The sequence below is a fragment of the Ruditapes philippinarum genome, unplaced genomic scaffold (genome assembly GCF_026571515.1).
Source record: "Ruditapes philippinarum isolate M1 unplaced genomic scaffold, ASM2657151v2 ctg7235_1_1_1_1, whole genome shotgun sequence".
Taxonomy (NCBI): Eukaryota; Metazoa; Mollusca; class Bivalvia; order Venerida; family Veneridae; genus Ruditapes; species Ruditapes philippinarum.
Genome location: NW_026852531.1, coordinates 12,701 through 36,118, shown reverse-complemented (window position 1 = coordinate 36,118; position 23,418 = coordinate 12,701). Strand labels below are relative to the sequence as shown.

Below are 23,418 nucleotides of genomic sequence, written 5' to 3'. Positions count from 1 at the left end.
ACCAGTTTTTATTTGCAAGCAATGATCAACCTCCACTTCATCAGCAACTTTGCTCTGCTCCGGTACAGCAATACAATTCAGCAGTAGTGTACATCATGTTTGGTATTTCAGAAACAGATCTTACATTCTTCATCTTTCGCACACGATGCTTATTCCAATGGTTGTGCATGATGTAAAAGTTCATTACGAATTGCAGGAATGAAACAGAACTTTCAAGCCAATATTATTATGAAGAGCGTGTGTCTGTTTTGCAAAACCCACTTCAAATTAATCTGCACCCTTTTGTAAAAAGGGGGTTTATTTCAAATATTGGCCCAAAAAACCCTTTTGATCCTTTTTTTTTTGAAAACTTTGATCTTCCATTACAAAAAATCTTTTAAACCCTATCAAATTTTTGGGAACGGAAAGCGTTTGACATCGGGAATATTTACATAATTTTTATAGCCATCCAATTTTTTAATTTAAGGGTTAAATTTTTTAAGGGTCCCCCAAAAATTTAAATTTAAAAAGTAAAGGGGCCCAAAGGTCCCGAAAATGGTTTTTTTGGGTTTGGGGTTTTTTCTAACCCTTTTTAGCCCCAAATTTAACCTTTGTCCAACCATCCTTTTGTCTTGAAAACAAATTCCTTTAAAAATTTTTAATTTTGGGCGTTTCCAAACTATATTTCCCCAAAATTTTTTTGAAAATTTTTAAACCCCTTTTAATGTGAGCCCAAAACTTTTTTGGAAAACTTCGGTTTCCAAGTTTTATTTACGTCCCTTACATTTGATAACAAAAACCGGTTTTTGGGAAATTTTTATATTAAAAATTAAATTTATTTGAAAAATTTAAAAAATGGGGATTTCCGACCTTTAGGGAAAAATACAATTTGAAAACTGTAAAAATTTTGGAAAAGAGAGACACCCGTTTAAATTTTTATTTTTTTCCCTTATCAAAAATAAAAGATAAATTCGTCAATTTTGCCTTTCAATTCCATTCCCCCGTTTCCCGGGGCCCCAAAAGAGTTTTTAAAAATTAAATTTTTTCCAAATTTTTTTAAACAATTTTAAATTTTGCAATTTTTTTATTTCCCCAATAATCATTTAGGCCCAAAAAGGGCATTTCGCCCAATTTCATTTCACCCTTTAACAAATTAAACCCAAAAATTTAATTTCAATAAATTTTTCCCTGGGGATGGGCAGAATGGCGTTCCATAGGTAACTAACTTGTGTTCAGAAAAGATCTCAAAGTGCTAATTGCAGAATGTCGACATTGCAGTTTTTCTCGTTCCATGACTTCAGGTAACTAACTTGTGTTCAGAAAATATCTCAAAGTGCTAATTGCAGAATGTCGACATTGCAGTTTTTCTCGTTCCATGACTTCAGGTAACTAACTTGTGTTCAGAAAATATCTCAAAGTGCTAATTGCAGAATGTCGACACTGAAGTTTTTCTCGTTCCGTGACTTCAGGTAACTAACTTGTGTTCAGAAAATATCTCAAAGTCCTAATTGAATAATGTCGAGAAAATCGAAAAGTTATTTCTGCGCCTTATAGTAACACACTTGTCGACAAAAAATTTTAATTTCATAACACATTCAAGGCATCAAAACGTCAAAAAATATGTGCAAAAACTTGCTGGTAACACGTCAAATCGCGAAAATATAAGTCGACATTACCACCTCTATATAGACAAGTAGATTGTCATTATACGCTTCCATATAAAAGGGTTATTTATCGTGTATGATAAAATATGCACTTGTTCTCACGTGGATAATAAAGCACTCCCTACGGTCGTGCAAAATTACCGCTGCTGTGTCTGTTAATATAATTATGTCATTTCTCGACAAAAAATATAACGAAAATCAGACTACACTTAAGGAATTGCGCAAAAAATATTTTTTATCAAATGATATGTTTTAGAGTAATTTAATGACAAGGTGTTATGTATAAGGTATTGCGTCATAATTTTTTTCGAGAAAGTGAAATGTATCACGTATTGCGTCTACATGTTTTTCGAAAAACACCTTTTATTAATTTCTCGTCAAAATATTACTCGTCATGTGCAATGTTTCTGTTTCTTGCAACAAAAAATTTGGCCAATTAGCTAAAATTTTCTCGTTTATTCGAATTAATTTTTGCGAAAACACTGACAATATCATGCCTTTGCGCCTTAATATTTTCCACTTGCGTAAATCTTCTCACAAAAGATCGCGTAAGAGGTGACCCTTTGAAGCTTCCGTAGTTAATTTATAAATCAAGTTAATAAAAAAATAATTAATAAATAAGATTTGAATGTTTTATATGCGTGTCTTTATACAGCATGGCATCTTGACATCAAGACATTTTGCGTTTTTATCACACACCCGTGCCGATTTTGCGACTCCGTAAATATGGTATTGCACGGCCGTGCATATATTTTGACGTGACGTCATTAGCGTTATACAAACATAGTGTAAAGTCGTGCTAAATGTTAGCGTTATACTATAGACGCGTCAATGAAAAATGACTTGTATTTCACTTTAAACGGTCTTTATTTTGGGTATGTGATAAAAAGAATATTAAATTCGTGTAAGTTCAATACTGAATTTATTGCACTCGTTGAATAAAATAATATTATGCTCGCCTGAGGCTCGCGTAATATAATTTTATTCAACTCGTGCAATAAATTCAGTATTAAACTTACACTCATTCAATATCCTCTATATATACGTCAAATATCGACCGGAGAAGTATAACGACATAAATATGTCCACATGCCTGAAAGGATGTCGGCAAGACGCCCTTACTTTTTATCCTTCTCATAATAACTAACGTGCAGTTGAGATAAGTTATATATCAACATGCCAGAAAAACTTGACAGTATAATATATGGACAAGGTGTTTGTCGACATGCACTGAAACATATGTGGTCAAGATGCCTAGATTTTATACAACAAACCATGATAAAAGACGTCATCTCGCGTTTATATATGTCGACATGCCGACACACGAGTTAAATACGAACATGACATCTAGGGGATCAATTCAAGCTTCCATACATATCATTTTTGGGGAGGCTATGCCGACCCAATGTTAATAACTGTTCGTCAAATCTTACTGCCGCGGTAATCAGGTCACTGCCGCGGTAATCAGGTCAAAAAATAGTACCTTGATCTTTTCTAAGCTGACTCATCACTCATCACAGACATTTACAATATGAAAATATTTTCATTCTTTAATTTCATATCTGCAATTTGTAAAGATAATAATTCTCTGAAAAATTCTTGATTTTTGTTTAAATCACTACTCCGTGACGTCATACTGCCGCGGTAATCAGGTTTAGGCAAACGTACGTCTGTAATAAATAGTTCTGGTATGAAAACCCTTCAAAATAATAACTTTATCAATATTTTTTTAACAAAAAGCATAAATGAAAATTTGTAAGTAAATGCTTTAATTTAGTGGCAAATATTCTTTATTATTCTTGATAACAATTTTCCAATTACTACGCAGCGACCAACTGTTTATGACGGGTCATTAACTAGAACGTTCCAACACCGTATTCTCCATTGTGTACACCGGTCTTACTGACGATATTTGAGACCGGTGTATATACAATGCCGTATTCTCAATATCATGCATGTTCTTTTGTTGTTATAAACCATTAAAAGTCCTTAATATTTTTTAAAGACAAATAATTGTAAACTGTCGCTTACATCAGAGACATGGATCATGCTTGCTAGCTTAAGGTCTTCAGCGTACCCGTTTATATATATGACATGACGTGAACGCTGAAGATAACCCCGTAGGGAAAGTCCACCAATAATCGTGCCAGGAATCTGACACGCTCGTATTTATTTATCGAACATGCCACGAAGTAAAGTGAAGTATACCTTGATAAAACGATATATAATCTGTTGATAAGCCAAGGATGGACAAATAAAAAATCTTATTAGGAACATAAACTACCTAATAGTTTCCGACAGGTAAAAATTTCGGCACTTGGCCGCCATATTGCCAAAATGTTTGACCACGTGATTACGAGATTGACCTTTATGAACCCATGTGCCTCCAATATTTTTATAGATTACTTTTTTTTAAGATGTTGAAAAAGGTTATTTACTGACTGTTATATTCAATAAAATCATATTTAAATACTAAAAAATTTATGAAAATAAAAAAAAACATTATCTTGAATAAAAATATCGAAATCATGTCAACAAAATGTTCTAAATATAGTACACAACTCTATTCAAATCTGTTCCCGCGAATGACGTCATACGAGATCTCGCGTGACACTTGAATGTCATGGCCGACTGTAGTCGGCGAAAATTGATGTTTTACAGTTAAATAGGCAATTTTAATGACGGTATTAATATTTTATTACTTGAATTGGTATAGAACGATATTTAAATAATTGTTTTACCGTAAAATGCACAAGAATTGATCGGGTCAAGTGTATTTGCAAGTGAAAAACAAGAATAAATCAACTTAGGTTATTCTGTTAGGTTTCGTAACGGGTCTAATCCAAAACTTTAATGCCGCATCTGATGAAAAACAAAAATGTTAAAAAGCGGCTTATAAAGTTTTGGAAGCCAGAACTACATGCTTGCGTGATAACTAAGGAAAACTAACTTATTAGTACACACCAGGAGGCTGTACGTGGAAAACGGTCATAAACCGCTATATCATATAGCTGTTAGTAAATATTTTGCATACATTTAACTAAAAATTCACTGATGGTGATGAGCATATAGTTTGAAACATTATATTCTTGAACCATTATCGCCGAAAAAAACTATTTAACTACAAAACCCCTATAAGGACCTTCCGACAAAATTCCAGCACAATATTACATTTTACATTAGCAAAATAAAAAAGCAATACTTATATTTTCATCTTACATAATTCATTAATCAAACTTTTAACATAAAAGTATATTTGGCAATTGACAGATCCCTACTCTGATCTTTTATTTGTATAGGAATAAATTTAAACATGTGCTCTTTTGTTTAGGAATATTTTGTAGTGAAAGTCTTATATATTCACTGATCTCATAATTAGAATTAGACAGGTCAGGGATTTATACAACCAGTTGTTTACTTAACTATGCTCATTTTAATCCCAATAGAAACATTCAAATATTTGGGGTATAAAACATGACCAAAGTACCTAGTAGTCGTTTACCCGGTGGTGATCCCATTAAACTGATTATAGATTCGAATTGATTAGAAAACACAAATAGAAACATGTGTTTCCGTACAACAAAAATCGGAAGTAAAGTGAACAGTTAATTGACAGAAATATGTGGTCAAATATGTTTTAACAAAGAAATAATTATTTCAGAGAAAGACGCAAAGATCAGTATGACCCCGTATTGTGTAATTAGAAAGTTTATTCAATTCTAGGGCATACATCATAATTTGATAGTCCATGTGTAATAAAATTCAAATTTTCAATACAGATTATGAGATACATAAAAATATTAAAGAATAAGAAGCTTTAATTAAAAAAACAAAAACAAAAAAAAAACGCATACATATACAAATTACTTACAGTCGAGCATCGGGAAGTCATTAACATATCTTACGAAACTTTAATTTGAAAACGATATTTGCGCGCGCTGAAGTGATTAATGTTTATTTGAAAAATAAAAAAAACAAACTTTTATGTTTGTGTTCTAAAAATAATCGGCGGCATAAGAGGAATTTCTTATTCATTTTACAACACTTGAAAAATTACTACAGAAAATGTGTTGTTGTTTTTTTTGTTTTGTTTTCAACAAAAGTGAGTGTGTTTTAAGTTTATTTATACTCGGCGCCGGAATAACCATATGTCCGAGATTATAGCATCTGGGACGTCTTTTTCAAGCAGATTCTTCCTGGAAGCCCATTCTTCGTTCTTTGGTGGTAAAGGAGACGACAATACCGTCAAGGCATCAACTTTCTGACTGACGACAACAAAAACGGCATCTATTAGCGCCAAAACTCCAGAGTAAGTCACGACAGGTCAACCAATCACTTATGATGACTTGACTATGTCCTTCCGTGTGCCTTCTCCGCGACGTGCACGCCTCTGGAGGAAATTGGAGAAGTTTCAACAAAAACTTCCAAAACACGCCATTTATAACATCATTCATAGCACTGACGGCTTCGGTGTTCTCATCTATTTGCAGGAAATGGTCGACAGGGAAAACCCTACGTAATAACCGCACACCCTGTTAACAACAGATTTTCCGCAGTATATATTTCAAGCTAGTGAGGTTTAAAAATACACAAGCTATCGATTAACTACCATTAGTTGGTTGAGTGTTGGCGGTAAAAAAAGAAGATATAACTTCCTGATCAATTTTCACTTAGGTTGATTCAGTTTTGAATAAGCTTTGCAGATATGTATTTTTTTCAAGAAATATTTAGCTTTAATATTATCCGACGCCGTCAGTAATGAAATGGGAATAATTTTCTGAAACGTGATTTTATTCGAGATTTGCTTCTGGAGAAGACAACCTTCTGTCCGTAGAGCATGAATATTAATATTCATCACAAGACAGTATCTTATTGATCTCAATTATGGTACATCTAAACGTGTATAATTTTTATGTTCAATAAAAATGTTGCATCACTTGCAGTTGTTATTATCATTCAATAATATTAAAATGACATAAAGTATTTATGATGAACAGTCCTAGAATATTTTGACACAGGAACTTGAAATTCTATCAAATAATCAATATTAATTATAATATCCAAATATACCCCCTATATACTATAATTTTTTTTATAGTATATAGGGGGTATATTTGGATATTATAATTAATATTGGTTATTTGATAGAATTTCAAGTTCCTGTGTTTGTGTTTTTTTATAGTATATAGGGGGTATATTTGGATATTATAATTAATATTGGTTATTTGATAGAATTTCAAGGAACCGTCAGTTGTAAAATGTTATTGTTATCTGATAATGAACAGTCGTCATACTTGCTGGTATGTCATTTATTATTGACAGTTTAGGTTTTTCAAAATTTGTATGATTAACAGTCCGAATGTAGACCTCAATGAAATGTTCTGGAATATTAACAAAATGAATAGTCAACCACATTAACCATATATATGAATGGTTGAACACAACAGTAAGGATAAATAGCGCAATGTGCATATCTTTTTATTTTGGTAGCATATTTTAAGCAAAAAGAAAAGACACTATAAGTCTGAAACATTCTCTCATAGCCTCCCCATCAGTACATTCAGTGCTTTGATTATAAAATTGTCGCAATAATATATGTAGCAAATGTGTGAATATATTAGTATGCTGCAAAACTTTAAGTAGCGATACTGTAATATTATGTAGGCAAGTCAATTTATTTATGTCGACATAATGTGTTCTATTGAAGTATGTTGACATACCATAACTAGTATCCCCCTACATGAACGCGCCAACAGCATGTACCATATACGCTTCCATAAATAAGTCAAAATTTCGAGTAAATAAAAAACACACACCTGGTACTAATGCTCTTCCGTACAGTCATAAGTTAATGTTTCGGGAGATTTGAGATAAATTGTATATATCGCACGAGAATCACGAAATTACCGAAAAATGTCGTTTTTTTTGTATTTTCTGATCGCAAGATCAGTAAATACATAGCTAACATCCACGGTCTAACACAAAATTTCCTCACAGACCTAACAACACAAAGTAGTTCTCACTCAAAACTGCTTAAAAACCAGCAATTTAAAGAAATAATAATTTTAATGTAGGCATTGAACGAATTACAGTGCATTAAAAGTTTACATTAGTCAATAGAAATATGAGTTTACAATCACAAATTTCGCGGATGAATATCTTTTTTACCCAATAAAAAATGTTCCACTATTTCCGTAAAGCTTAATCAATGAAAATGCTATTTTTAGCTATGACGATTACCGAATGCTCCAGAGCGTAGCACACAAATAAATCTGACTGTCGAGTAATGGAATATATAAATGTCGGACTGTTTTGGCGAGAAGATTTTTCGCTAAATTATTTTCATCAGTGTTTAACAACAGGTTTATCGTGAACAAAATACCTAAAAATAAATAAGGATTACAAATACGAAATGAAAATTCTCAATTTTAGAATTACAATATATTTGTTTTCATTCACGCTACATACGTATTACTTCACTGTGGTGCAGAGGTGCGCGCTCGTTTAGGATGTGAGAGGCCTGAGGTTAAAATCCTTGTCGAGGCAACATTTTTTTTGAAGTGGCTTTTTTAAGGAAGTTGCCACGATATGCAAGGATAAAGTGTGGCTGTAATAAAAAATGAAAAATGATTTTTGATGCAACTCTAAGCATGCAAAATTCCATATGTATCAATCACAAACTGCATGTTAAACGCAGTCCCTGCGTAAGATGAATAATTGTATATAAAAATAAACTTATACAGGAAAGATCGGAAAATACCACAGAGCATGCAGTCCTTTGATTTATATTTCAAACTGTATTAATGAGGCGAAAGCGAAATGCACGTTTTTTTTTGAAAATATAAAACTAGGCCAGTGTAAAAAGAAAGTTGTATTTACTCAAATCAGTTGTGCAAGGTCAAACTAGTTCAATATTGAAACATGTATTGCATCAAATATATGGATAACGTTTTGGACCTCAAAGTTGGTTTACAAGTTTCCATATTCCTTGTGTGTATATGGCCGAATTTTGTATTGATGTTGTTGATGTTTTTATTTCTTTATATATATATCTATTTTTTAATTTTCTATTTTTAGATCTCTATTCATGTATTTTTGGGGGGAGTTGGGGTGTGGTGGGGTGACTATCATGTAAATTTCTCTGTTGTTTCTTTTCTAACAGAATGTCAGACAACTGGGCAATATTTAAGTAGAGATATTTTTTCAGCACTCCGACAACCAATAACTTTGTTCTTGGAAATGGCCATCCAATTTATATTGTACAGTTGTACTTGTCTAGAACATCTATAGACGTCTATGCCGGCGTCACACATTGGTTTAATATTGGCCTGCATGATGGTATCTCCAAAACTTCTGACGGAAATTGCTTGAAATTTCACAAACTAATTTGAGTGCGGACTGTTTTGGCGAGAAGATTTTCGCTAAATTATTTTCATCAGTGTTTAACAACAGGTTTATCGTGAACAAAATACCTCAAAATAAATAAGGATTACAAATACGAAATGAAAATTCTCAATTTTAGAATTACAATATATTTGTTTTCATTCACGCTACATACGTATTACTTCACTGTGGTGCAGAGGTGCGCGCTCGTTTAGGATGTGAGAGGCCTGAGGTTAAAATCCTTGTCGAGGCAACATTTTTTTTGAAGTGGCTTTTTTAAGGAAGTTGCCACGATATGCAAGGATAAAGTGTGGCTGTAATAAAAAATGAAAAATGATTTTTGATGCAACTCTAAGCATGCAAAATTCCATATGTATCAATCACAAACTGCATGTTAAACGCAGTCCCTGCGTAAGATGAATAATAGTATATAAAAATAAACTTATACAGGAAAGATCGGAAAATACCACAGAGCATGCAGCCCTTTGATTTATATTTCAAACTGTATTAATGAGGCGAAAGCGAAATGCATGTTCTTTTTGAAAATATAAAACTAGGCCAGTGTAAAAAGAAAGTTGTATTTACTCAAATCAGTTGTGCAAGGTCAAACTAGTTCAATATTGAAACATGTATTGCATCAAATATATGGATAACGTTTTGGACCTCAAAGTTGGTTTACAAGTTTCCATATTCCTTGTGTGTATATGGCCGAATTTTGTATTGATGTTGTTGATGTTTTTATTTCTTTATATATATATTTATTTTTTAATTTTCTATTTTTAGATCTCTATTCATGTATTTTTGGGGGGAGTTGGGGTGTGTTGGGGTGACTATCATGTAAATTTCTCTGTTGTTTCTTTTCTAACAGAATGTCAGACAACTGGGCAATATTTAAGTAGAGATATTTTTTCAGCACTCCGACAACCAATAACTTTGTTCTTGGAAATGACCATCCAATTTATATTGTACAGTTGTACTTGTCTAGAACATCTATAGACGTCTATGCCGGCGTCACACATTGGTTTGATATTGGCCTGCATGATGGTTCTCCAAAACTTCTGACGGAAATTGCTTGAAATTTCACAAACTAATTTGAGTGCATAGTACTTAAGGTTCTTATTTTCGAACCAAAACTCAGCAGTAGTGAGAGTATATTAAGGTATGAGCATCTCGTATGGGTTGAAAGCTAATTAATAACAATATTCAATGCCTATGCGTATTAACTAACCTCAAACTTTATCTGTCTCAAACAGCATAGCATGTGACACATGTATACGTCACGAATATTGACCAATGGAAATTTTTTTTCAGAAGTGCGTCACTGTGCGTGCATATAAATACTGCAAATTTGAAAATTTCTGCACACACTGAATCTAGACTATAGTCAAAAAAATGTGTAGGGTAATTCGCCCCTAAGTCGGACTGACCCCTTATGTCGGACAACTTTGACAACTTCCCTTGTATTCCGCTTTTTATACAAATGCTTGAAACGTCCTTGGATGACAATCTAAACACTAGTCATGAATATTTTAGTACATACCCGTATTATCACGTGATTGTGCACTTCCGGTAACACTCTACGTCAACAACCTATAATTTGTAAAGTTTTCGAGCGGGAAATTTGAAAATTTTAGTTTTGTCAACGCATTTACATTATCCAACGTAAGTATAAAACTGGCTTACTATATCTGATATATCATAATTTGTTATTGAAAATAATTCAAATGAAGTTTATAAAAAGAAATTTCAACATTTGAACTGTAGAAGTAAATACTATTGACTTTTTCATAATAACTGTCATTCGCCCTTAAGTCGGACGCAGTGTCCGACTCAAAGGCAATGCCATTTTAGGCATTGTAACATCATAATTAAACCATTAATTAGCAAAAAATAGATTTTAATAAGTTTGTTTATTTGATATCTAAAATAGGTGGAAATTTCTTTTTATATAGATCTAGATTTAGAATCTACTTCATTTGAATTCTTTTCAATAAAAAATATGTTCTTTAATGTATTATTAAGCATTGTTAATTCAATATTCATTTTAAAAGAGGGAAACATTTATCTATAAGTTTTTATTATTTTCTTTGAACACCGATCAAATGTGTTGATCAAATATGTGACGTTTATACTATAAAACTTTAATTTCATTGTTATGAGATATTAAACAAAACGCCACTTAATGTTGATATTAAATAAATGGTATTATCACAAGTACGCAAACTGTACAATTTTTGAAGGTCCGTAACTTAGGCAATATAATTCTAGAATGCTTACAACTGGTCATAAACATAGTGAAAAACAATGTTAAATAATTATGCAATGTGAATAATTTGTTTAAATGTAAGATATTATTTGTATGGCATGTAATAAAATCCTGGATCGTAAAATGTATTATAAAAATTATAAAACTCGGCGAATTAAATAATTCTACTCTCTCCAGAGGTTTAAAGTATTATAATTTTATGCAACTCGTTCAATAAATTCAGTATGTGCTTAACACTTGTTCAGTTTTTTGGGTTTTTTTTTTTTTGTAGTAACTATAGTGCTTTAAATAAGTATCAAAACCTTGTACGTTAATATCGTAAGATGAACACTGACTAAACCTTGCTATTTTAATTAACAGGATGTCAAAGAATATTGTTAACCAGATATGGCTTCGAGAAGTCGGATCAAGAAACTGTTTTACCATTGACAAAGCATTGACAGAAATAGACTATTTATTTGAGAAAGAATGCTATTTCGACCACCCACTCATAAATGACATCTATATCATCCTTAGAGATTTAGTCCTATTTAACATTAATGTTAGAAATAAAGTGTTGAGTGTCAACTGGGACATCGAATTTGAGGGAATAAAAAGTATCGTTTTATTTGCAAGAAAGATTGCTAGAGAAGATGTACTAAATATACCTGAAATCAAGCGTTTGGGGGAAATAAGTTTAGTGATAACGGATGATGATTTTTCACGGGAATAAAAGGTTTGAAAAAAATAGCAATTGTTAGTTTTCTTTTTTTTTCTCAAGATAAATAGTCTATATTCTGTCTTTACCATTCTACCTGTCTTCATACTTTTTCTCATTTTCTTTTAGATGTCTTTACACAAACTGGATAAAAAAAGGTATTCGGATGATGCCATGTCAAGAGCTCTTATTGATGTAAATTCTAAGACTCTGTCACTTAGAGCTGCCGCAAAAAAGTATGGTGTACCTAAATCTTCATTAAGTGATAGGTACACAGGAAAGGTACAAGAAGGCTCTAAATGGGGAAGAAAGACAATTTTCACCTATCAAGAGGAGAGGAATCTCATTGAGCATGCAATGAAAAGGGCTGATCTTGGTATTGGATTTACGAAATCTAACTTCCTAAGATTTGTAGGAAACTACGCAAAGGAAACAAAGGTTCCTTTTAACACTGCTGACGCCTCAGAAAAGTGGTGGCGTGGTTTCAAATCGAGGCATGCTGATTTCTCACTACGTGCACCGGAAGCAACTTCCTCTGGCAGGCACGCAGCCATGACCAGAGAAAGAATATGTAAATACTTTGCTGCATTGAAGGGTGTTTTGGAAGAAAATAAATTTGAAAAGTATCCAGAAAGGATATGGAACATGGATGAGACAGGTCTCTCTTTAAGCCATAAACCGGCAAAGGTCATTGCAAAAAAGGGTGCCCGTGCTGTTCAATCTAAAGTCTCTTTAAATAGAGAACTTGTTACTATTATAGCATGCGGAAACGCCAAAGGTCAATGCATACCCCCTCATGTTATTCTTCCGGGAAAGTCAGAAAGAGTCATGAAGGGGTATGACATTGACTTTGCGCCTTTAGGAACAAATCTAAGTGTTTCCGAAACAGGGTGGACCAAAGAAGGCATTGGCCGCTTATGGTTTCAATCAACATTTTTGGAACACATTGGGAATGAAAGGCCCCAGCTTCTGATATTCGACGGCCATGCCTCACATAATCACATGGAGTTCATTGAAATTGCGCGAAAGGAAAACATCGTATTAGTGGAATTACCAAGCAAGACAAGTCATTGGACACAGCCCTTTGATAGAACTGTGTTCAAATCATTGAAAACTAAATGGAACACCAACATTCAAACTTTTATGTCTGACACTGGTGTATCTGTAGGACACGCACAGTTCTTTCGAATGTTCACTAAATCATGGAATGAATCAATGAATGCCGACAATATTTCAAGTGGGTTTGTCTCTACAGGTATATGTCCATATAACCCAGGCGCAATTCCCAATATCGCTTACACGCCATCTGATTTGTATGTTGATGAAAATAAATTAACAACACCCTCTACAACAAGAAATCCTTGCTCATCTGCATGTAATTCCAATCATACAACACCAAGCCAAGATGACTCTCAGGCAGTCGGTCCTCAAGTTCCTCATCCAAATGTATCTCAACCATCACTCCCATCATCTCCACATTCTAATGTAGTTGTAGAAGCGTCATGTGAAGTCCCTGTTCCATTGCCTTTACCCGATCATGTATCGTCGGATACGCAGCAGCTAGAATCAACTGTTTTCAGTTTTGATGTTATATCATCCGGTGCACAGGTTATAGATTTGCCAGCAAAAATTGACAGTAGTGGGAATCTTACTATGGTTACAGAACATGAAGCAATAGAATCAGTCTCATCCAACGAATCCAGTGTATCTGAATGTCCAACAGATATGGCACTGAGAGTTATTGAGTCAGCTCTTACCGACGATATGAAAAAGAAATACAGAGAAGCATTTCAACAAGGTTTGTTTTAATTTGTAAAACAGGAAACATATCCTTATTATCCTTAACATATTTGTACATAAATATTTTTTTTTCTTCAACCTAATTTCATTTACATATACATTTCATTTTTCAAGTAAAGTACAAATAAAATATAAAAGTAATAACTTTTTTTCAGAAAACGTACGTTATATACATCATTCAAACAGCGTGAGAAAAATGTATAAACTTATATAAGGTATATGATATCTTAGTCTACATATAACATATCATATCAAATAGCTTCGATCAATATAAATTTATTGAACATTATTAATTAAATAATATGGCAGCCACTCTTTCATGAAAAACAATAGACACCGATTAGTGTACACATTCGAAACTATATTTCAGGTAAAGATATCGATGATTCTCTTTTCTATACATGGAAAATGTACTATGAGAAAACAACAACCGCTGTAATGACAACTCCATTGCAGTCTACATCTTCGTCTTTATTTTCTCTCCCTCTGCAGAAAAAGAAAACAGCAACTACAAAAAGAAAACATATTGGTCAGTATTTTGTAATATCATCCGATGAAGCCTTTTAGGAGATAAAAAAGGCAAAGGAGGAGAAAGAGCTGAAAGCGGAACTGAAAAAGCAACGAAAACTTACGAGAGAAAATCTTAAAAAAGAAAAGGAAAATGTGAAAAAAGAAAAAATGATTAAAAAAGCTGCAAAAGCTATCAAAAATGATTAAATATATCTTAAATTCAAACTAAAAAATCGTAACTTACTTGTTGCACCCCGTGTGTTTGAAATAGTTTTCTTTAAATTACTATTTGAACTATTAATCTTGACAACCAACACAGAAAATATGTGTACATGCATTATTTAAAATCCTATTTCATGGTAAAGGTACTTAAAAGTTTTGCTTTGTAGAGTTGAAATATACATCATTGATATTGATAGTTGATATATATATATATATATATATATATATATATATATATATATATATATATCTTTTATTAAGTAGTAAGCCATTTATGGCCCATGTACATGCAGCAATATAACATTCAATGTTGAAAACAATATGTAATTATATAGGTGTTAACAATATTGTACTGGATATACATGTAGGTAATCATACATCAATGACAGATTTATTTCTACATTTCATTTCTATACTAACATGCATGTAGGGAGAGACAAAGCATCTATTTATAGAAAACATGTAAACATAGTTAGTATAATATTATACCACATGTGTACATTTCTTTTTTTAACATTTAAACATATAACTAAATTGTTGATAGCAGCAATGTTCTTTTTTTCAAATGCATTGTAAATATAAGCTGCTAACTTCTTTATGTCGACTACATTTGTGGTATTAATCAACTCTACAAATTTAATATAATTTGGATGAACCCAGTAATTTCTATTTATATACTGACGCCTGAGATCAGCGTAAAGTGTACACTCAATAATAAAATGAAATTCATCCTCTAGTACATTGCAAAATTTACACTTTCTTTGTTCAATTGGTGTGCTTATAGGTTTTCTCCATCTACCTGTTTCAATTTCTAACCTATGGGATGACATTCTCAATCTAGACATTGCCTTTCTATATTTTTCTACATTTAAAACATTTAAGTAATTCTGAAAATTAAAACTAGAAATTGTTCTGTAAAATAATGCTCTTGATGATTCCTGTAAACTTGCATTCCAGTCCTGTTTGTATATATCGTACAATCGTGTCTTTAAAATATTCAAAAATATATTGACATCACCAACTCCCTGGTTTAACCAAACATCATAAAATCCTAATCTAGATAATAACCTTTTTACATTGTATACCCAACCTATATGATTAGGATAGGATTCAAGATCACTTTTTAAAACATTGTACATTTTCTTTGCATATTTAACATCATCACTTTGACATAACTTTAACCAGTACCGTATTATATGTAAATATCTATGAGTAATATAAGAGACTCTTCCGGTTTCACCATAAACAAATGCATTTTGACAACTTATTTTATCACCTAATAATCTTTTGCAAAAACTAAGATGCGCTCTTTCTATATGAGTAGCTTTGTGAAATCCCCATACTTCAGAACAATAATTCATTACAGGCGTTACTAATTTATCATACAAATTTAACATATGTTTAGGTGTGATTGGTGTGAACTTATACAAATATTTATCAAGTTGAAAAGTTGCTTTCAAAGCTTGGCCTGCTAACATTTTGTCCATTTCATTAAAAACACCTCCTGTCGTAAATATAACACCCAGATATTTAAACTTGCTAACAATTTCTATATTTTCATCATTATAAGTGAATACTAAATTTTCAGGAAGACGTCCAGCTTTTCTAAAAATCATAATTTTTGTTTTCTTAGTATTGACAGTAAGCTTCCATTTAGAACAATATTCTTGTAACACATTTAATGAATTCTGTAAGCCATCTGCAGAATGAGAAAATAATACAATGTCATCCGCATACAATAGTAAACATAGTTTCATGGTACCAATCTCAATGCCTTCTATACCTTTATTTATAAATATATCTTCTATATCGTTTAAAAACATGCTAAATAGGAAAGGTGATAGACATTCACCTTGACGGACCCCTAAATGACACTCAAAAACTTCACTTAAAGAGTTAAAAACTTTAACTTGTGATTTTACACACTCATACATTAACTTAATCACATTTAAAATGTTCCCTCTTATTCCTAATTTAATAAGTTTGTACCACAAAATATCTCTTACCACAAAATCAAAGGCCTTTTGAAAATCAACAAATGCACAAAAAAGTTTTTCTTTATTGTTTAACGTATAAGATATAAGGCTGCTTAAAACAAAAATATTATCTACTGTACTCATATTTTTTCGAAAACCGGCCTGCGCCTCTATATAAACATTATAATTTTCGGCCCATGCATTCAACCTGTTATTCAAAATTCTAGTGAACAGTTTACCTAACACACTTAATAGGGTAATACCTCTATAATTACTTGGCTCCCTTAAGTCACCACTTTTAAAAATTGGCACAATAAAACCGTCGCTCCATGCACTTGGAAAATAACCCATATTTAAACATTTATTAAATAATTGGAATAAATACGGTAGTAATATGTCTATACCATGCTTAAAAAATTCATTGAGTAATAGATCGGGTCCTCCACTAGCACTGTTCTTAAGCTGTTTAACTGCTTTTACAATTTCTAAGTTACTTATCTCTGCGTCTAATTCAGAAAAAAGAAGTTCCCCATTTAAATATCTATCGTTAAAAAATAACATATCTTCATCTGCCTGGTAAAAAGTATTTTCCGGGTTATTAATGCCTTTAAAATATCTGGCGAAATGTTCAGTTGAAGGTGACATTGAATTAACGGTATTACCAGATAACCCTTTCAACATTTTCCAATACTGCTTTGCATTTTCAACCCTGGCTTTAATCAATTTATTTGTATTAAATTGTCTATATCTATAACGCTTTTCCCTTAACATGTGTTTATACTGCGACCTTGCTCTGCACATATTTACTTTATTACTATCACTTTTACAATTTCGATACACATTTAGGCATTTATAGAAAAAGTCTCGTTTTGACGCACATTCATCGTCAAACCATTTTTGCTTCATATCTATAACAGGAGTGTTTACTGGGTTTTTCGGTACATGCTTAAATAGTGGGGAGCAAACTCTGTCAATTATAGTTAAAAAACAAGATATGTTTTCGTCAACATCATTGCTATTTACTACAGCGTTTAATTCAGATGTAAGATTATTTATTTGTTGTAACACTAAATCCTCAGACAGATTTCGTTTATAATCATGTAACTTATCTGTATTCCATTTATACGTATATTCTATATTGCTACAAACATTTTCATCTAACAAATCTATATTTTGCAATTTTGCAGAAAGGCTAAATGTTACTACACAATGGTCAGATAATATATTAGGATCTAGCACTTCAAAGGAATCACACAATTTAAAAATATTTCCACTTGCTAATACATAATCAACTAAACTATTTCCGAGCGGACCAATAAATGTGTATTTCCCTATATTTGCATCTTTTCCTATACGACCGTTTAGTATTCTGAGGCCAGATTGCTTACAAAAGTCTAAAAGCAATGTTCCATTCTGGTTTGTCCCAAAATCTTGAGACATTCTTGGTAAAACATGATCTGGTACATAATTATCAGGTAGAAAGGAGCTAATATGTATATCTAATTCATCATCATTGACATAATCATTCAACTGACCAACTCGGCTATTTAAATCCCCTAGAACTATAAAAGAACAATTATCATTTGTGATACTACTAATTTTTACCATATCATTTAAAACTCTATCATATATATTTGACAAAATGTAAGCTTCTCTTGAGCTTCCTTTCGGTACTACATAACAAAGACACAAAAATATATCATTATGTAAATCAAATACTGAACCGTCAATTTTCAGCCACAAAATATCATCGCTATCTGTGCTGTATAAAGACACAAAATCAATCAAGTCAAGTTTTACGTATACAGCAACGCCGCCAGAGTTTCTTTTACTATAGCTATTTTTCTCCGACCGATGTAGACTAAATAACTCAAAACCGTCAACCTTCGTGTTAATTTATTCACTCGACCAAGTTTCTGTCAAGAAAATCATACTGTAATCATCGAATAAAGTCCGTAATTCGGGTGTTTCTAGTTTATTTACATTTTTGGAAACGAGACACTGTACATTTAAAAGTGCACATTTAATAGGTTGTCTCTCCCTATTGTCCTATTGTCCGGTGATTTTCTCGTGATTTTCGATTAATACGGAATTAGGTGAAAAATTATGACCGTCCGTGCCACTACCGTTCACTTGGTTGTCACGCTCCACGTGCCGTCTGTCGTCTACTGTTAAAGCAGACGATACAATGCTAAAATGGGGTATATTTGGCGAGCTAGAGGCAGTTCCCGCTGTTACTTGGCTATACGTAGGAAGGGACTGAATTCGTGGTGGTATGCGATATGTTTGATTTCGACTATCACTAGGATGCGCCGGCGATTGTGAAAATTGAGGGTTGCTAACTGAGTTATCGGCTTCCGTTGAAACAGAGTAGACACTTTGGTTATGTTTACTATGCGAACTATTTTGACCCATAAACATTTTACACCTGTCTTGGTTCAAGATTTCATGCCAGTCGGGGAACTCGTCTGCTATAACTCGTCCCTTTACAATGAGTTTCGCTGGATACGCGAGTTTTACCTCTGAACCATGCGAATCTCTTTCATTGCGATAACGGCCCCAAAGTCGTTTTCTTGCGCTAGCAATTTCCTTCGGATAGTCCCTATCAATACTATATCGTGTATGCTTCAGTTTTCTAGCTTGCTGAAGGATGAACTCTGTGTCGCCAAAATCTCGAAAAGCGACAATGATTGGACGTCTGGGAGTTTGCGTAAGACCACTAGCGCGACGAAGAGAGCCTAAACGGTGCACACGCTGGACAAAATAATCCCCTAGGTCAAAATCTAGATGGTCGCTGCAAAACTGCGAAAGTAGTTCGTATGTATTCTCGGCCCTTACATCAGCTAAGCCGTAAAATATAAGATTATTGCGCCTCGAGCGCGCTTCAGTGTCTATGCTGTGGTAGGCTAACTGTTTCATGTGACCATCTCTCACGCTAATAACATGCTCCAGGGTATCTACTTTTCGTATAGTGTTATCAATTTTTTCAGCCATTGACATAAAAGTTTTATCATTTGCATCTAATTTTTCCAATTTTCTGAACATCATGACTAATTTCTCATCAGTATTTAATGAAATAAAAGAAGATTCACTATTCGAAGTCATATATGAGCTACCTGTACTGTCCAATGCATGTTTCTGTCCCCCTCCTATGTTTATATATTAAATAATGAATATACATGATAAAATACATTCAGATCAAGGAATTGTGTGTAAGATATCTAGAAATACAATACGATGTATTTATATTCGATTTAACAATCATTACCAATTAAACCGAATGCATTTATTATGTCCAGCATTTTGATAATTACCTAATGTTATTTTATCAATGTTGATTAAAGCAAGATAAACATATTTCATGTTTTCAATGATAAAACTGTTGAATTGTATAATCTTGTTGTGTTAAATTTATTTCCATTGCAATGTCAATAACGAATTAACAAAAATATTTCGCAACTATTTATACAAGTGATTGACAGGCACGACAGATCGTTTGGTGCGCTGGAAGTGTCAATCATAATTAAAGGGCGGTCTTATTAAGGCTTCAAAAAGTGCATACTCAATGTAGGCGGAGTCATTTATGCAGTCGTTAGTCACACATATGTACCTGTCAGCTTACTAAACTGTATGGCATCAACGGGTTAGAAAAATTAACTTCAAGTCAAGTCAAGTCAAAAAACATTTTATTCTCTCATTCCATGTACAAACATGACATAATGGAGTAATAAACATGAATAAAGTATAATGAGGCTCAAATAACAGTTAATTAACATACTAGCGAAAAATATAATAGAATTGTGCTTCCAGTCTTTAGGTACGTGGAGAGCCAAAATTGTTGAGTATATATATTACTAAAACATATTAAATAATAAAGAAAGCTAGTATTACATTCAAAGGTATTTTTTCATTTTTTCTCGTCACACGCACGCGCACGCACACACACACGCGCACGCACGCACGCACACACACACACACACACACATATATATGTATACTTTCTATTTCAACAATGTGTAGTATTAAATTGACGATTACTGCTCAATAGTCGTAACGACAATCAATATTTTTAACGTAGATGAATATACTACAATAATTTAAGTAACCATACGAATCATTTTTAAGGTATAAAAGGAGAAGTCTAAAAAGTTATGGTATAGAGATGCGAATAGTAGATGAGGGGAGATAACAAAAAAGGCTCTGTACGTAGATGTTGTTGCATTTACTTCCCTTTAGTTTAAGTGTTAGGTAATATTCAAGTGTTTAGTTATGCAGAGTGAATTTGAATATGATCTAGAAAAAACTTTCTGATCGGCGGGAACTGTGGTCTCCGTCTACTCTATCGTGGACCTGAACTCAATCAGAGCACGACCTGGGGCATGGAAGCTCCAATAAGGTCTTCCTGCGATGAAACGCGCCCCAGGCCGTGCCAGGTGCACTCCTGTCCCTCGACTTCCCAATGGCGGTCGGGAGACAGGAGTACCCCCGACTTCACGGTGAGTCCTATACAAAGGTGTCGGAGGCCACAGCCCCCACACGATCTTACAATATTTAATTAGCGAAAGGCTATATCATAGGCCCAAAGAGGAAAAAATAGTTCTTTTGTATAATGTAGAGAGAAATAACACATTTTCATATAGTGAAAAATACCATTAGATATTGAGATACGAAAGTGGAGTTGATTAGTATTTCTAAACCTAGACAACTTCTTCTGACCTTTCCTTTAGAAAAATCAAAGATCTGTGGTCTAGTTGAAATGCGGGATACTATAAATGTGTGCCACTGGGTCTCCCAAAACGAAACAGAGACTTTGCAGCACTTTTGATATTCGGAGAAAAGAAAGTTATATTATAATCATTACATAGTGGTCAATGCCTTAAATTCTACTTAGTATACACTTAACAAATTTACCTAATTTGAGACGTTCTTGTTTATTGTTAGTATTCATTAATTCAGATGTTTTGATTATATTTGGTCTACTAAAATAATAGGGTTTTAAGAAGCGTTTACGCTCATTTTCAAAGATTTTGCATTCGAATAAGAAATGAAATTCGTCGCCTAATTTATTACATGACGTACATAGTCTATCATTTAATGGAATTCTTGCCCAGTTTCCGATTTCTATCGGAAGATGGTGGTTTCGAGTACGAAATCGTATCAATGAATATAGGATTGTTGACTTTGGCAAGGATAAAAATGATTCTCTTTCAAATTTGCATTTAAAAAGTTTATAGAAGCTAGCCTTAGAAGAGTTTTCTACATTAGCATACCATTCGTTAATAAACAGATCTTTTAATTTTTGTCGTACTGAAAGTTTTAGCCATTTACTGTTTGGGAAATGATGGTTCGTCCATATATGTATCATTCCACATTTGATAAAAATGTCCTTAATATTATAAAACCAAGGATATTTTCTTTTCAATGATTCATTGCCCAATGTTTTAGCTATGTTAACTACATTTTTGTAAACTATTGAAGATAATTTATTTGGCAATGTATCTGGATTAACATTACATATTCTTGACCAAAATGCAATAGTTTTCTCTTCAATATCTATAGAGAGAGGTGTACAACCGGTTTCCCCATATACCATATAGTTTGGGGTTGACTTTTTTAATTTTAAAATATACTTAAGAAATTTAAGTTGAACACGTTCAATTATATCATAATTTCCAAAACCCCATATTTCAGATCCGTATAAAAGAATTGGTTTGATTGTTTTATTGAACATGTCAATCTGTAAATCTATGGGTAAACTTAATCTATTTGAATTTTTAATTAGGCTATACATAGCGCGAGTTGCTTGTGTAGATAAATGTTTCTTACATTTAAAAAATGATCCGCTTCTACTAAAATATATTCCAAGGTACTTATATTCTTGCACTATTTCTAACTGTTGATTATTAAATGAAAAATGATATTGAGGTATTCTTCCTTTTGAGAAAATTAAAATTTTTGATTTTTCAATATTTACGGTTAGCTTCCAAGCATCACAATATTCTTCATATAAATCAAGAGAGTTTTGTAATTCATCTTCACTGTTAGCTAAAATAACAGTATCATCTGCATAAAGTAAGATAAATAATTTTAAAAAAGTCTGCATATCATCTGTATTTTCACTATCAGGTATAACTATTCCATTTATATTAGTATTATTGTCAAAAAAATTGTGTAGATCATTTAGGTAAAGAGAAAACATCAAAGGCGAAAGGTTTTCGCCTTGTCTTACACCAATATTACATGGAAAGAAACTTGATACAGTTGAATTTGATTTAACACATGATTTAATATTATTGTACATGTTTTTAATAAAATTGAAACATTTTCCATTGATATTATAATTACCTAATTTATTCCAAAGACCATCTCGCCAAACAGTATCGAAAGCTTGTTTAAGGTCTATAAAAGCGCAAAATAATTTCTTTTTGTTATTATTATTATATTGAATTAAATGTTGAAGAATAAACATATTATCTTGAGTTGAAAAACCTTTTCGAAAACCAGCTTGAGAATTATGTAAAATATCATTTGATTCAACGTAATTTGTCAATCTGTTATTGATAATGCAAGTAAATAATTTACCAAAGCAACTGAGCAGAGTTATGGGCCTGTAATTTTCTGGTTTGGATTTTTCACCTTTATTTTTATAAATTGGATTTATGAGTCCAATGGTCCATGATTCCGGGATTGTGCCATTGTCTAAAATCAAATTGAATAGTTTAAGGTAAACGTTTTTAAAAATATGATACGAGTATTTAATGTGTTCATTTACAATATTATCAATTCCACATGATTTGTTATTTTTTAGAGATTTGACTGCTTTTGATATTTCTTCTTCAGTTATTGGACAGTTGATAGTTTCATTTATTTCTGCATTTTGCGTTTGAATGTGAACCTCTGGTATTTGATCGCTTATATTGC

The 23,418-nt window shown here is 32.6% G+C and overlaps 1 protein-coding gene across 1 annotated transcript; it reads left to right on the top strand.

Annotated features, from left to right (window-relative positions):
• The first annotated feature begins 12,118 nt into the window (after positions 1-12,118).
• LOC132716309 (uncharacterized) lies at positions 12,119-13,798 on the top strand. Its single transcript, XM_060699560.1, has one exon. The coding sequence runs from the start codon at positions 12,119-12,121 to the stop codon at positions 13,796-13,798; it is 1,680 nt and encodes a 559-aa protein (XP_060555543.1).
• Positions 13,799-23,418: the final 9,620 nt, after the last annotated feature.

Bases quoted from the DNA above. Each gene is read 5' to 3' on its own strand.
- LOC132716309 (XM_060699560.1), top strand. From the start codon at position 12,119: ATGTCTTTACACAAACTGGATAAAAAAAGGTATTCGGATGATGCCATG.